Source organism: Schistocerca serialis, chromosome 1 (assembly GCF_023864345.2).
Source record: "Schistocerca serialis cubense isolate TAMUIC-IGC-003099 chromosome 1, iqSchSeri2.2, whole genome shotgun sequence".
NCBI classification, from domain to species: Eukaryota; Metazoa; Arthropoda; class Insecta; order Orthoptera; family Acrididae; genus Schistocerca; species Schistocerca serialis.
In genome coordinates, this window is record NC_064638.1 from 89,488,425 (window position 1) to 89,501,974 (window position 13,550).

Genomic DNA, 13,550 nt, shown 5'->3' on the forward strand with positions numbered 1-13,550 from the left:
CGAGATGACGAGCCCTTCTCCCTGAAGCTGACATGTTAAGTTGTACGTAAAGTAAAAATCAAATTTCTTTGATGAGTAGTTTCTTTATAACCGTGTGAGAAGGGCTACAGAGACAACGGAGCGCGCATGACCTACCCGTAATGGCACTGCAGCATTTTGACTAGCAGCCTAATCGGCGTTTCTGTGCCCGCCCGTAGCCGCATCTACACTACTGGCCATTAAAATTGCTACACCACGACGTGCTACAGACGCGAAATTTAACCGACAGGAAGAAGATGCTGTGATATGCAAATGATTAGCTTTTCAGAGCATTCACACAAGGTTGGCGTCGGTGGCAACACCTACAACGTGCTGACATGAGGAAAGTTTCCAACCCATTTCTCATACACAAACAGCAGTTGTCTGGTGTTTCCTGGTGAAACGTTGTTGTGATGCCTCGTGAAAGGAGGAGAAATGCGTACCATCACGTTTACGACTTTGATAAAGGTTGGATTGTAGCCTATGGCGGTTGCGATTTATCGTATCGCGACATTTCTGCTCACGTTGGTTGAGATCCAATGACTGTTAGCAGAATATGATTGGAATCGGTGGGTTCAGGAGGGTAGCACGGAACGCCGTGCTGGATCCCAACGGCCTCGTATCACTAGCAGTCGAGATGACAGGCATCTTATCCGCATGGCTGTTAACGGATCGTGCAGCCACGTCTCGATCCCTGAGTCAACAGATGGGGACGTTTGCAAGACAACAACCATCTGCACGAACAGTTAGACGACGTTTGCAGCAGCATGGACTATCAGCTCGGAGAGCATGGCTGCGGTTACCCCTGATGCTGCATCACAGAGAGGAGCGCCTGCGATGGTGTACTCAACGACGAACCTGGGTGCACAAATGGCAAAACGTCATTTTCTCGGATGAATCCAGGTTCTATTTACAGCATCATGATGGTCGCATCCGTGTTGGGCGACATCGCGGTGAAATGGAAGCGTGTATTCATCATCGCCATACTGGCGTATCACCCGGCGTGATGGTATGGGCTGCCACTGGCTACACGGCTCGGTCACCTCTTGTTCGCATTGACGGCACTTTGAACAGTGGACATTACATTTCAGATGTGTTACGGCCCGTGGCTCTACCTTTCATTCGATCCCTGCGAAACCCTACATTTCAGCAGTATAATTCACGACCGCATGTTGCAGGTCCTGTACGGGCCTTTCTGGATACAGAAAATGTTCGACTGCTGCCCTAGCCAGCACATTCTCCAGATCTCTCACCAATTGAAAACGTCTGGTCAATGGTGGCCGGGCAACCGGCTCGTCATAATACGCCAGTCACTACTCTTGATTGGTATCGTCTTGAAGCTTCATGGGCAGCTGTACCTGTACACGCCATCCAAGCTCTGTTTGACTCAGTGCCCATGCGTATCAAGGCCGTTATTACCGCCAGAGGCGGTTGTTCTGGGTACTGATTTCTCAGGATCATGCACCCAAATTGCGTGAAAATGTAATCACATGTCAGTTATAGTATAATATATTTGTCCAATGAATAACCGTTAATCATCTGCATTTCTTCTTGGTGTAGCAATTTTAATGGCCAGTAGTGTAGATGCCCTGGACAGCGCGCCGAGCCCAGGTGCAGATTACTAACTTGTGCCTACGCTCTTAAGCCGCCCTCCCGCGTGACGAGGCAGCTAATTTTGACATGGACGCGGAAGGGAAAACCGACCTCACTAGAGACAGAGCCGTCGGCCCGCGGGGGGACCTGGTTAATGTGATTCGCACTCTTCAACGGCCGTCCTCGGTTTTATTTGGCTCGCAAATCACGCAGTTTCCTTACGAAAGTCGACCCGCCTAAAGTAGGTGCGCTAACTCTACTAGTGATTGTCGAAGAAAGCGGAGAAAAGCGCGAATAAAATCTGGACTCGATGGCTTGAACAGCGAACTGCTGATAGGAACATCAAATATTGCTGTGTAACGATCTGAGATACATGCTAATAGAAGTTATTCGTTAACTGGATTGAATTTTCATCCCATTTTCGGTTTTAAATTGAATGTAATTCAGGTTGGCGACTACCGACACTCTGAAGTAACGTACTTCATTATTAGATTTCGCGCCCGAGATTCGTTTGATAATTTCATTCGAATGGGACAGAAGATTTTTTCGGAGCTGCTCGCCATCACTGAAAAAGATATATAGAAACTACTTCATTTAAATGAGTGTGGCAGTACTTAAATTGCTGAATGACTGAGACCCACAATATCCTAACGCAACGCAATGTGACTACTCAAAAAAAAAAAAAAAGATAACCTGACTTCAAATAATTAATTCAAAAGAATGGCCCTGACTAAAGAGAAATCCTAGCAATAACCTATACATTTCATTAAGCACTTACCTCACAAAAATCTTCATTACGCGAAATAATGCAATACAGCGAGCGTCAATACTGCCAGCTAAATAAAAGATTCTAACTACTAAAGCCACTAACTACCAATAGGCATGTGGTTAGCAAGGGAAAGATTTTGTTGCAAACCACTTAAGTATTTTTTTTTCCTTAATAATGTGACATCCAGTTCAGACAAACATAAATTGTGCTTGACATCTAGTACAAAGGTATCTAATCATGAATAATATTCAATCTCCATGTCGGATACTTCCAGATCGTTAGCCTACGCTAACACTTCAGACCTCTACCCTCCATCAATGCCAACTTCTCACATCTAACATCCACCACTGCTGGCTGTTCACCTCCAACTGCCCAACAATACTTCCATCACTGCTGCCGACTAACTTCCAACTACCCAACACTACTGGCGATTAACTTCCAACAATGAGTCCGACCAGTCACAGAGTCTCTAACAAAGAAAGCGCAGTCAGAGATCCAATGCAAAGCGCTACACAGCGCTGCCAACACAGAAGCAGCCCACTTACAATTTATCGACAAGGTAGAAATATGAACCAGTACATAAAGCCACACACAGGTATATACATTTTACAGGAAATTTCGCAGTAGCAAGAAGCTGAAGTGTGTGACTTGTGTTTACATTCTGACATAGACCGGCAGTCACTTTAAGATTTCTGGCAACTGGGAAAACGTTCCAGTCGTTGGCCTTCCCAACAAGAATTGCAACAAATACGCTATTTATAATAAATAACAACGACTATTGCAGGTAATACTTTTCTTAAGTTAATAATTAAGACCCAAAATCGTTTACAAAACGAAAGGACAAAAGTTATTTTTGTTGAAATTGATGTGAGCCTGCTACCTTTTGCTTTACAGTTCACAATGCTATCAACTCAGCTACGGCTTCAACATAGCAACTGGGGCTCCATACATAGCATGGACCGTCAACATTATTATTTGATATTTAATATGCAAATTGTACCAAGAAGACACGCTTTTGATAGATCATCATTGTGCCGCAGCACTGAAACGATATCCTTCCACACGCGCAAGCTGTGGTACTAAAATCATCGACAACAGAAAGCCGAGTACCTACAGATATATAGTTTTCTGTCATTTTATTGTAACGAATCGTAGATAGAACGATGCGTCTTAGAGATATACTCAATTTGCTGATGCTTTGGAGCAGCTTATGTTCACACCACGTATGGGACGAGAAAGAAAACCCAAAACTCCCGAAATACGTAATTTAGCTCAGTACAATATGGCGGCCACTATGTCCCGCTTGTGACGTAAAATGGTGTCACAACTCGTTCGCCACGTCCCTCGCCGTGAAGCAAAAATCACACATGCTGCGCTCCGCTCTGCAGTGTGCTGGAATGTGGGGTTCCACCGAGGCCCACGAGAAAGACAGGCCGTGGTACGTCATGCAGGTCCTACGAGTGCCAGCAGCCATCTCCGCTGGGGAGCGAGTAACTATTTCATGTGAGTTTAATAATTCTAGACTGCATGTTTAAAAGCATGCAAGTTCTCGATAGCACACAGTAAAATTAAGACCTCTAGTGGGTACCTTTCAATTAAATATTGATTTCCCGTGGGCCCTGGAAGGAGCCGAGCGTTCCCAAAGTGTAGCCGACAAGCCCTCTAGTGTGACGTCGTAAGTTGATTGCAGGGCCCATATATCTCGTTGGCCCCGAGTTCCATTCTGTGATGTCACCGGCTCCTCGTCCACATGCGTTTTCACGTGCCGTCAGAGGTCAGCTTTAGCGGAGAACCACTTGCGTGATGTCCTCGATAAATACTGAGACCCTGTCATCCGGCTGCTATTTCAGCAATGGCCAAGGCGACGGACTTGGACCTTGTGAGCTTTATTGTGCCGAACGGATTTTCACATACAATTCGTAATCTACTATTCCTGGACTCAGTTTCTAGACTTGTACTTGTGTTCTGTGTTAAGAGGCTATCGTGTTTAATAAATTAGCGATGTAACACGACTTAGCAATAAGAATATGGGGATATGAAAGTGAAGCAGTTGTTGAGAAGAGAATGAGGCAGGGTTGTAGTCTCTCTTCGATGTTACTCAGTCTGTACATTGAGTAAGCAGTAAAGGAAACTACAGAGAAATTGTGAAAAGGAATAGAAGTTCAGGGAGAAGAAATAAAAACTTTGAGGTTTGCCAAGTATATTATAATTCTGTCAGACGGTAATGGACTTGTTAGAACAACTGAACGGAACGAACAGTCTCTCGAAACAAGGTAGCAACAGATTTAAAGCAGGTGATGCTGGGGAAATTAGATTAGGAAATGAGAGGCTAGAAGTGACAGATGAGTTTTGCTATTTGGACCGCAAAATAACTGATGGCAGCCCCAACAGAGAGGAAATAAGATGCAGGCTGGCTTTAGCAAAAAGAGCACTTCTGAAGAAGAGATGTTTGTAAACATCGAAAATAAACTGAAGTGGTAGGAAGTCTTTTGAAATATTGTGCTACAGAAGAATGTTGACGATTAGATGCATAGATAGAGAGACTAGTGTGGAGGTTCAGAACAGAATTGGGTAGGAAAGAAATATATGACTCAACTTGCCTAAAAGAAGAGGCCGAATGACAGGACGCATCCCCTGGGATGGAGGGAAGCGCAGTAGGTAAAATTTGTATAGGGAGACCAAGGGATGACTACAGTATGCAGTTGCAAATGGATGTATATTGCAGCAGCTGTTCAGAGATGAAGAGACTTGTACAGAATATAGTGGCATGGAGAGCAGCATCGAACCAGTCTCCGGGCTGAAAGCCATGGTACACAACTACAGCACTCGGCAAGAATCGTGCATTAGAAGCTTATGACTAATCATGACTTTACACAAGCGTACTAAGCAGGTGATAAAATGTGAGCTACTTTTAGAAGCGATGATGTGCGAAAAACTGAAGTCTGGCAGCTAGCTGTTTAGCTGCAGAGTCCGGTCTTCAGGCACTAAATCAGCTTGAACAGATGTGGGATGGGATATTAAACACAGTCATACTTGGAAGAACAGTCCTAAAATTCATAAAGAGCAGCCAAATTAAAACGAGATAGGTGGAAAAATTAAGTAAACTGTTTATTATTTTAAAAGTAATCGCCATACATGTTAGTAGATTTATCCCACTGAGAGACAAGACGACCAGTGTCTTCATGGGCAAACGTCGGCGTTTTCGTAGGAAACTGTGATCGTACCCAGGAGTGCACCTCTTCGTCCGCCGCAAATTGACGAGCAACAATGACTTTCTTCAGAGCCCTATAAAATGAAAATCGCATGGGGAGAGATCGTGGCTGTATAAAGGATGTCCACGTGAAGTTGAAGCGCCGCATCAAGTTGAAACGCCCAGCAATGTTGACGGACGGCCTCATTCAGCTGAGGGCAATGCCCGCCCACATGTTGGCAAGGTTGTTTCGAGTACACTGCAGAAGTTTCACTGGGAAGCCCTTACACATCCTCCATACAGTCCTGATCTCTCCTCATGGGATGTCCATATTTTTGGAGCTCTGATGAAAGGCATTCGTGTCTTGCGATTTGCTTCGGACGAAGAGGTGCACGTCTGGGAACAATTGTGGCTCCGCAGGCAACCGCAGACATTTTTCCACGTCTCCAACTGAAATAACTGTATTAACAGTTATGCCAACTACTTTCAAAATAATGAACAGTTTACTTACTTTTTTACATTTATCTCGTTTTCATTTGACTGCCGCTTATACACTCCTGGAAATTGAAATAAGAACACCGTGAATTCATTGTCCCAGGAAGGGGAAACTTTATTGACACATTCCTGGGGTCAGATACATCACATGATCACACTGACAGAACCACAGGCACATAGACACAGGCAACAGAGCATGCACAATGTCGGCACTAGTACAGTGTATATCCACCTTTCGCAGCAATGCAGGCTGCTATTCTCCCATGGAGACGATCGTAGAGATGCTGGATGTAGTCCTGTGGAACGGCTTGCCATGCCATTTCCACCTGGCGCCTCAGTTGGACCAGCGTTCGTGCTGGACGTGCAGACCGCGTGAGACGACGCTTCATCCAGTCCCAAACATGCTCAATGGGGGACAGATCCGGAGATCTTGCTGGCCACGGTAGTTGACTTACACCTTCTAGAGCACGTTGGGTGGCACGGGATACATGCGGACGTGCATTGTCGTGTTGGAACAGCAAGTTCCCTTGCCGGTCTAGGAATGGTAGAACGATGGGTTCGATGACGGTTTGGATGTACCGTGCACTATTCAGTGTCCCCTCGACGATCACCAGTGGTGTACGGCCAGTGTAGGAGATCGCTCCCCACACCATGATGCCTGGTGTTGGCCCTGTGTGCCTCGGTCGTATGCAGTCCTGATTGTGGCGCTCACCTGCACGGCGCCAAACACGCATACGACCATCATTGGCACCAAGGCAGAAGCGACTCTCATCGCTGAAGACGACACGTCTCCATTCGTCCCTCCATTCACGCCTGTCGCGACACCACTGGAGGCGGGCTGCACGATGTTGGGGCGTGAGCGGAAGACGGCCTAACGGTGTGCGGGACCGTAGCCCAGCTTCATGGAGACGGTTGCGAATGGTCCTCGCCGATACCCCAGGAGCAACAGTGTCCCTAATTTGCTGGGAAGTGGCGGTGCGGTCCCCTACGGCACTGCGTAGGATCCTACAGTCTTGGCGTGCATCCGTGCGTCGCTGCGGTCCGGTCCCAGGTCGACGGGCATGTGCACCTTCCGCCGACCACTGGCGACAACATCGATGTACTGTGGAGACCTCACGCCCCACGTGTTGAGCAATTCGGCGGTACGTCCACCCGGCCTCCCGCATGCCCACTATACGCCCTCGCTCAAAGTCCGTCAACTGCACATACGGTTCACGTCCACGCTGTCGCGGCATGCTACCAGTGTTAAAGACTGCGATGGAGCTCCGTATGCCACGGCAAACTGGCTGACACTGACGGCGGCGGTGCACAAATGCTGCGCAGCTAGCGCCATTCGACGGCCAACACCGCGGTTCCTGGTGTGTCCGCTGTGCCGTGCGTGTGATCATTGCTTGTTCAGCCCTCTCGCAGTGTCCGGAGCAAGTATGGTGGGTCTGACACACCGGTGTCAATGTGTTCTTTTTTCCATTTCCAGGAGTGTAGTTGAAAGACTTTATGGCCGACCTATACCTGACTGGTCGAATAGTAATTTGAGCTTGCTTCTTCAGAATGCGACTATAGTGCCTCAGCTACTGGATCAAGCCTGAAGGAAGGGACTGGCAGCTCGCTGCAGGAGCGATCGCTTCTGATAAGGAACCAGTGCTGCGAAATTCTGCTGATACGCTGTCTCGAACCAACAACGTTTATGAGGCAAGTGTCTGTAAATTGTTTAAAATTAATACGAGGGCCACTCCAAAAGAAATTCACACTATTTTTTTAGAATTCATATTTTATTCTACATGTTTTAAAGGTTTACAGTGTGTAGATACATCCTTTAGGAACAATATTGTCATTTCTCCACATAATTTTCATGCCTCTCAACTGCCTTACGCCATCTTGGAACCAGCGCCTGTATACCCGCACGGCAAAATTCTGGACCAACCTATTGGAACCACTGTTTGGCTGCGTGCACAAGGGAGTCATCATCTTCAAACCTTGTTCCACGAAGAGAGTCTTTCAGTTTCCCAAAGAGACAACAGTTACATGGAGCCAGGTCAGGAATGTAAGGCGGGTGTTTCAGTGTTGTCCATCCGGGTTTTGTGATCTCTTCCATGGTTTTTTGACTGACATGTGGCCGTGCATTGTCGTGCTAGAGCAAAACATCCTGTTTTTGCCGATGTGGTCGAACACGACTCAGTCGAGCTTGAAGTTTCTTCAGTGTTGTCACATATGCATCAGAATTTATGGTGGTTCCACTTGGCATGATGTCCACAAGCAAGAGTCCTTCGGAATCGAAAAACACCATAGCTATAACTTTTCCAGCAGAAGGTGTGATCTGAATTTTTTTTTTCTTGGGTTAATTTGCATGATACCACTCCATTGATTGTCTCTTCGTCTCTGGTGAAAAGTGATGGAGTCATGTTTCATCACCTGCCACAATTCTTCCAAGAAATTCATCTCCACCATTCTCGGTCTGTTCCAAAAGTTGGCTACATACCGTTTTTCTTGTTTCTTTGTGAGCCCCTGTCAACATCCTGGGAACTCACCTGGTACAAACCTTTTTTAACGCCAACACTTTCAGTATTCTGCAAACACTTCCTTCCCATATCCCAACGTAGCGTGACAATTCGTTCACTGTGACGCGTATGTCAGCAGTCACCAATTCGTTAACTCTGCACATTGTCTGGAGTGTGTGCAGTACGAGGCCTGCCGCCGCGAGGACAATCCTCAATATTGCCGTGTCCGCTTTCACCACGTAACCTGCTTGCCCACCGAATAACTGTACTGCGATCGACAGCAGCATCTCCATACATCTTTTTCAAACTCTTGTGGATGTTTCCCATTGTCTAGTTTTCACAGCACAGGAATTCTATGACAGCACGTTGCTTCTGACGAACGTCAAGTGTAGCAGCCACCTTGAAGTCATGCTGTGACGGCGCCACACACTGGAACAGGTTGAACTAAGTTTGAAAACAAGCCGGAAGGATGCATCTACGCACTTTAAAACTTTCACACATGCAGAAGGAAAACTGTATTTTTACAAAAATAGTGTGCATTTCTTTTGAAGTGAACCTCGTAGGATATTAACGGCTGTCTCTTGAAAAACAATGCAAAACAACCTGTGACCTGTTCACGGTGGAGCTTAGCACTGTTTACTGTTAACGATTGTAAAACGATGGATCGTTTCGTGTTGTAGGAACTTACGAACATTCATTTAATATATGGGGCAGCAGGATGCACGGCCATGGAAGCCAAATAAATGTACGGGGAAAAATTTTGCAACTAGCGTCATCCTAATTGGAAGATATATGTCGGGGTGGACAGAAACAAAGGAGAGCTATCTATGGATCTCTGCAAAGAATTGTTCGATCAGCAGTATTCGAGTGTATTGGATCGTGTGGGTGAACGTTCATTACTAAGCATCAGCCATCCAGCCCGCAAAATGCACATCTCGAACAAACAACGTGTGCAGAAAAGAGGTCCAAATGATTCTGAACCAAGAGGTTTATTGTATCAATTGATATCCAGCGCAGTACGGCAATGCCGAACATCCTACAGTCTATATGGTTTATGGAGGCCGCCTCTTTTCGTGATTGTATTTCAACTCCCTCGTTAACTATAACTGGAATGATGAAACTCCATACGCAATGCTTGTCACGGATGACCAATAATGGTTTTCTATCTGTTTGTACATTATCAATACGAGCAAAAAAATTAGATTTCAGGTTACTTGAAAGGTGGATATGAAAAACTCATCTCCAGAACGGAAAACGTAAAGCATCAACTAACGAAGTTCAAGAATAATGTACAACAAGCCTTAGGCACGTACAGTATGTGCCAAGCAATGTTGTGAAGGATCTCCATTGAGAATTTAAACGTAGCCAAACCCTCAAAAAAAAAAAAAAAAACAAAAAATAAAAACTGAACGAGGCCAAAATTAGCTAAATGAGAGTAATGCGTGAAGCGTTCAGTGAACCGGAGAGTAAAATTCTATCTATTAAGCTGACGGAAAATTCTAAGAATTTTTGGTCTTATGTTAAATCAGTAAATGGATCGAAACCATCTGTCCAGACACTCTGTGACCATAACAGGATCGAAACGGACGATATCCGAGAGAAGGCGGAAATACTAAACGGCTTTTTCCAGAATGGTTTCACTGGAGAATATCGTTATGTGTTTCCATCTCTAAACCGTCGCACGAACGTCAGAAAGATATCGAAATAAGTGGCCCCAGGATAGAGAAGCGGCTAAAATCGCTCAAGAAAGGAAAGGCCACTATATCTCACAGGATGCCCATGCGATTCCACCTAGAGGATGCGAAAGAACTTGCTTCTCTTCCAACAGCAGCGTTCCGCAGATTGCTGGAGGAATGAAGCGTTCCTAGCGATTGGAAGAAAAACGTGTATCATATGATTCCAAGAAGGGTAGTCGAACAGACGTATAGGACTGTAGCGCACATCTCTGACGTACGGTCTGCTGTAAAATTTTGAAACATATTCTATACACATATATTATGACAGTTCTGGAGACAGAGAATCTCCCCTATCGGAGTCAACATGGGTTCCGAATATAACGATCGCGTGAAACGCTGCTTGCTGTGAAGGTCCACGAGACCCAGAAAACAGCAGACACCGACACCGAGGTTGATACCGTATGCCTTGACTTCCGGAAGGCGCTTGATACAGCTTCGCACTGCCACCAAGTGAACAAAATACGAGCTACGGAATATCAAACCAGCTGTGTGTGTGATACGTGGTATTTACTAGAATTAAGGAAAACATGGAAAGAAGGACCCACCCACATAACTTTCTATTCACACAACATGTTTATTTAACAATATATAAACTGTGTTGTACAGATAATCGAAGCATTTAACCATAAAACTTTCTTTAAGAAAATGAACAAATTTACAGAATTCTCTTGACCTTAAACCTTAAGCTGAATAAGCTTTTAATCCTTGCAAAATAAATCTGAAATGCTGTATTGCAAAACAGCAACAATATGACAGTGATTACAAGACGGCCGGACCTGCAGCCCGCCAGTTATCGGGTAAAATAGCGGTGTTTACTACCATGCTGGACACTTATTAAATATTATTCTGCACCACATGAGAACTATATAAGCACCACTGATGACAAGAGTGATTCAGTTACTCAAAACAAATGACTTAAGTTTTAATTTGAAAGCTGTATGTCGAAAGAAATTAACTGCAACTGAAGGCTGAATTTCTTAATTTCTGAACAATTCACGGTTACTGAAGCACTGCACTATGTTGAAGATTTATAAAAAAGTATGTCGAAAGGTTCGGGGTTAAGATGCGCACCTGTGCTCAAAGGTTAAACAGATTAGCAAACAATATGCCAATGATAAGACTTACTTCAAAGCAACCAACCTCTTAATTTCAGTCGACAACCAAGGTGCGACTGGACCCCACCCCGTCCCTTTTGATAATTGACTAAAGTCCTGGTGGCAGATGGCTGTTAATATTTTAAAGGTTAAACTGATTGGCTGTTATTAAGACCACTCTGAAGACACGTCTTAAAACATTACTTATGAACACTTATTACCAATTAACGCACTCGGCGGCACCACAAGATCCAGCTAACGTACACCAATAATGACCCGGTCTTTCAAACACAGAATCGAACAGTTTAGTGCAACAGATTGTTCAGATTATAACTAATGACTGAAAAATGCAATTATAATCAAAGGACATAACTGGTTAATGGCTAAATCTAACCACAAGGTCCTTCTTTTGTTTAACGGCAACCTGTGCGTTAGTACAACTGTTCCGGCTGTATTTACGACCAAAAGCTGATTAATTAGAACATTAATGATCGGGTACAAACCAGAAAGGAAAGCCAATATAATAGCGGGACAAATTTTCAAACGACGACTAGTGTCTTAGTACAGTACTCCTGCCTATATTTACGACCAAAGACACGACCGATAAAAACTCAGAGGGTCGGGTACAAACCAGTAAATATTGAGGAGGACAGGTAGACAAAACACCACGAGGATTACAGAGAGTTACTCCCCTTTATCAGCAAGCAGTTCCAGGGATCCACGGTGCGTCGCAACGGTTACTGGGTGGTGCCGATGAAAGACAGGTAGAAGAGGGCAGCCAGGCCACGAGCGGTCATCCGACACGAATATTGCCAACCAACCGATGGAATGTCGGCCTGCTGCTTGTAGTCGACGCTGACCCCGGTGAAGTATTCTGGTATGTTCACTGTGCGCAGGCACTTCTTGCACAGCTCGTGGCTTCGGCTGCTCGGATCTTGTGACCACCTCTTAGCGCGACGGTACCGCCAATCCCCAAACTTCGTACCTCCCTCTCGGGCCAGCGAATCCCGTATACATATCGGCAAGCAAAGACCTTCTAAGCACAGAACTTACAGATACCAACTCTTCCTCACAGATTTAGGCAATGGGGTCGCAAGAGGGATAGCCGATACTACACCTGAGACAGTGGCGCCAGATAGTCTACTAACTCAATGGCGCCACGCAGTGTGCTTCGATTGGAGAGTTTCGAGCAAACAGAACACAGCTTGTCACTCTCAATGGAGACGAAGTGTCAGACATGAAAGTAAATTCGGGCTTACACCAAGGGACTGACTGCTGAGCAGGAGACCTGAGTTCGAATCCTGGACTTGGTACACTTTTCACAAGGTACACTGTAGTCAGAAGCAGTATGAAAAGCTTGTGAAGGTGTTGCAGGGTAAATTGTGCTAAGAAAGAACTCTTAAGAAAAAAAAAATACGATACGGTGCGACGTTTCCGAGTTAATTAACATTGGAGTTACCCAGTTACGGCTTAGCGCGTGCAAATTCAAGTGGCCCGGCAGATACAATAACGCTGTCAGCCTTTAGCTCGTGTTCGATCCTTACTACCGTCCTACAAGCAAATTTTGTATCGCTGTGGGAAAGGAGACGAAGAACTCGCTTGGCGACACCGTCTCTGGCGGGCCTCTTGAAATTGCACGCGTAACTGCCTGATTGGTGAACTTCAATGCTAATTAACTTGGAAACTTCGCAACGTATCAATTTTTTTTTGCTGACAATTCTCTCAGCTCAACGTACCCTGCAACATCCTTACAAGCTTTTCAGACTGTTTCTGGACACACTGTATACAAATGACCTTGTGGATGACGTCGTAAGTGCCATGAGGCTTTGCGCGGACGATGCCGTTATATACAGAGGAGTTGCAACTCTAGAAAATTATAGTGAAATGCAGGCATATCTGCGGAAGATCGACGCTTGGTGCATGGTGTGACAGTTGACTCTCGACATATACAAATGTAACGTACTGCTCATGAACAGGCAGAATGACGCATCATTGCGGAACAATCGCTGGAAGCAGTCACACTCATAAAATATCTAGGAGTATGCGTACGAAGCGTTTTGAAGTGGAATGACAACATAAAAGTAATCGTAGGTAAGACAGACGCCAGATTCAGATACATAGGAAGAATCCTCAGGAAGTGTAGTCAACCTACAAATGATC

The 13,550-nt window shown here is 45.2% G+C and overlaps 1 protein-coding gene across 1 annotated transcript in view; it reads left to right on the forward strand.

The window, feature by feature from the left end:
* Positions 1-4,232: 4,232 nt before the first annotated feature.
* Positions 4,233-13,550, forward strand: part of LOC126416679 (serine protease 53-like) — a 162,464-nt gene continuing 153,146 nt past the window's right edge. The window contains exon 1 of the mRNA XM_050084858.1: positions 4,233-4,299. Coding sequence (XP_049940815.1) covers positions 4,233-4,299 — 67 coding nt within the window. The remainder of the gene's footprint in view (positions 4,300-13,550) is intronic.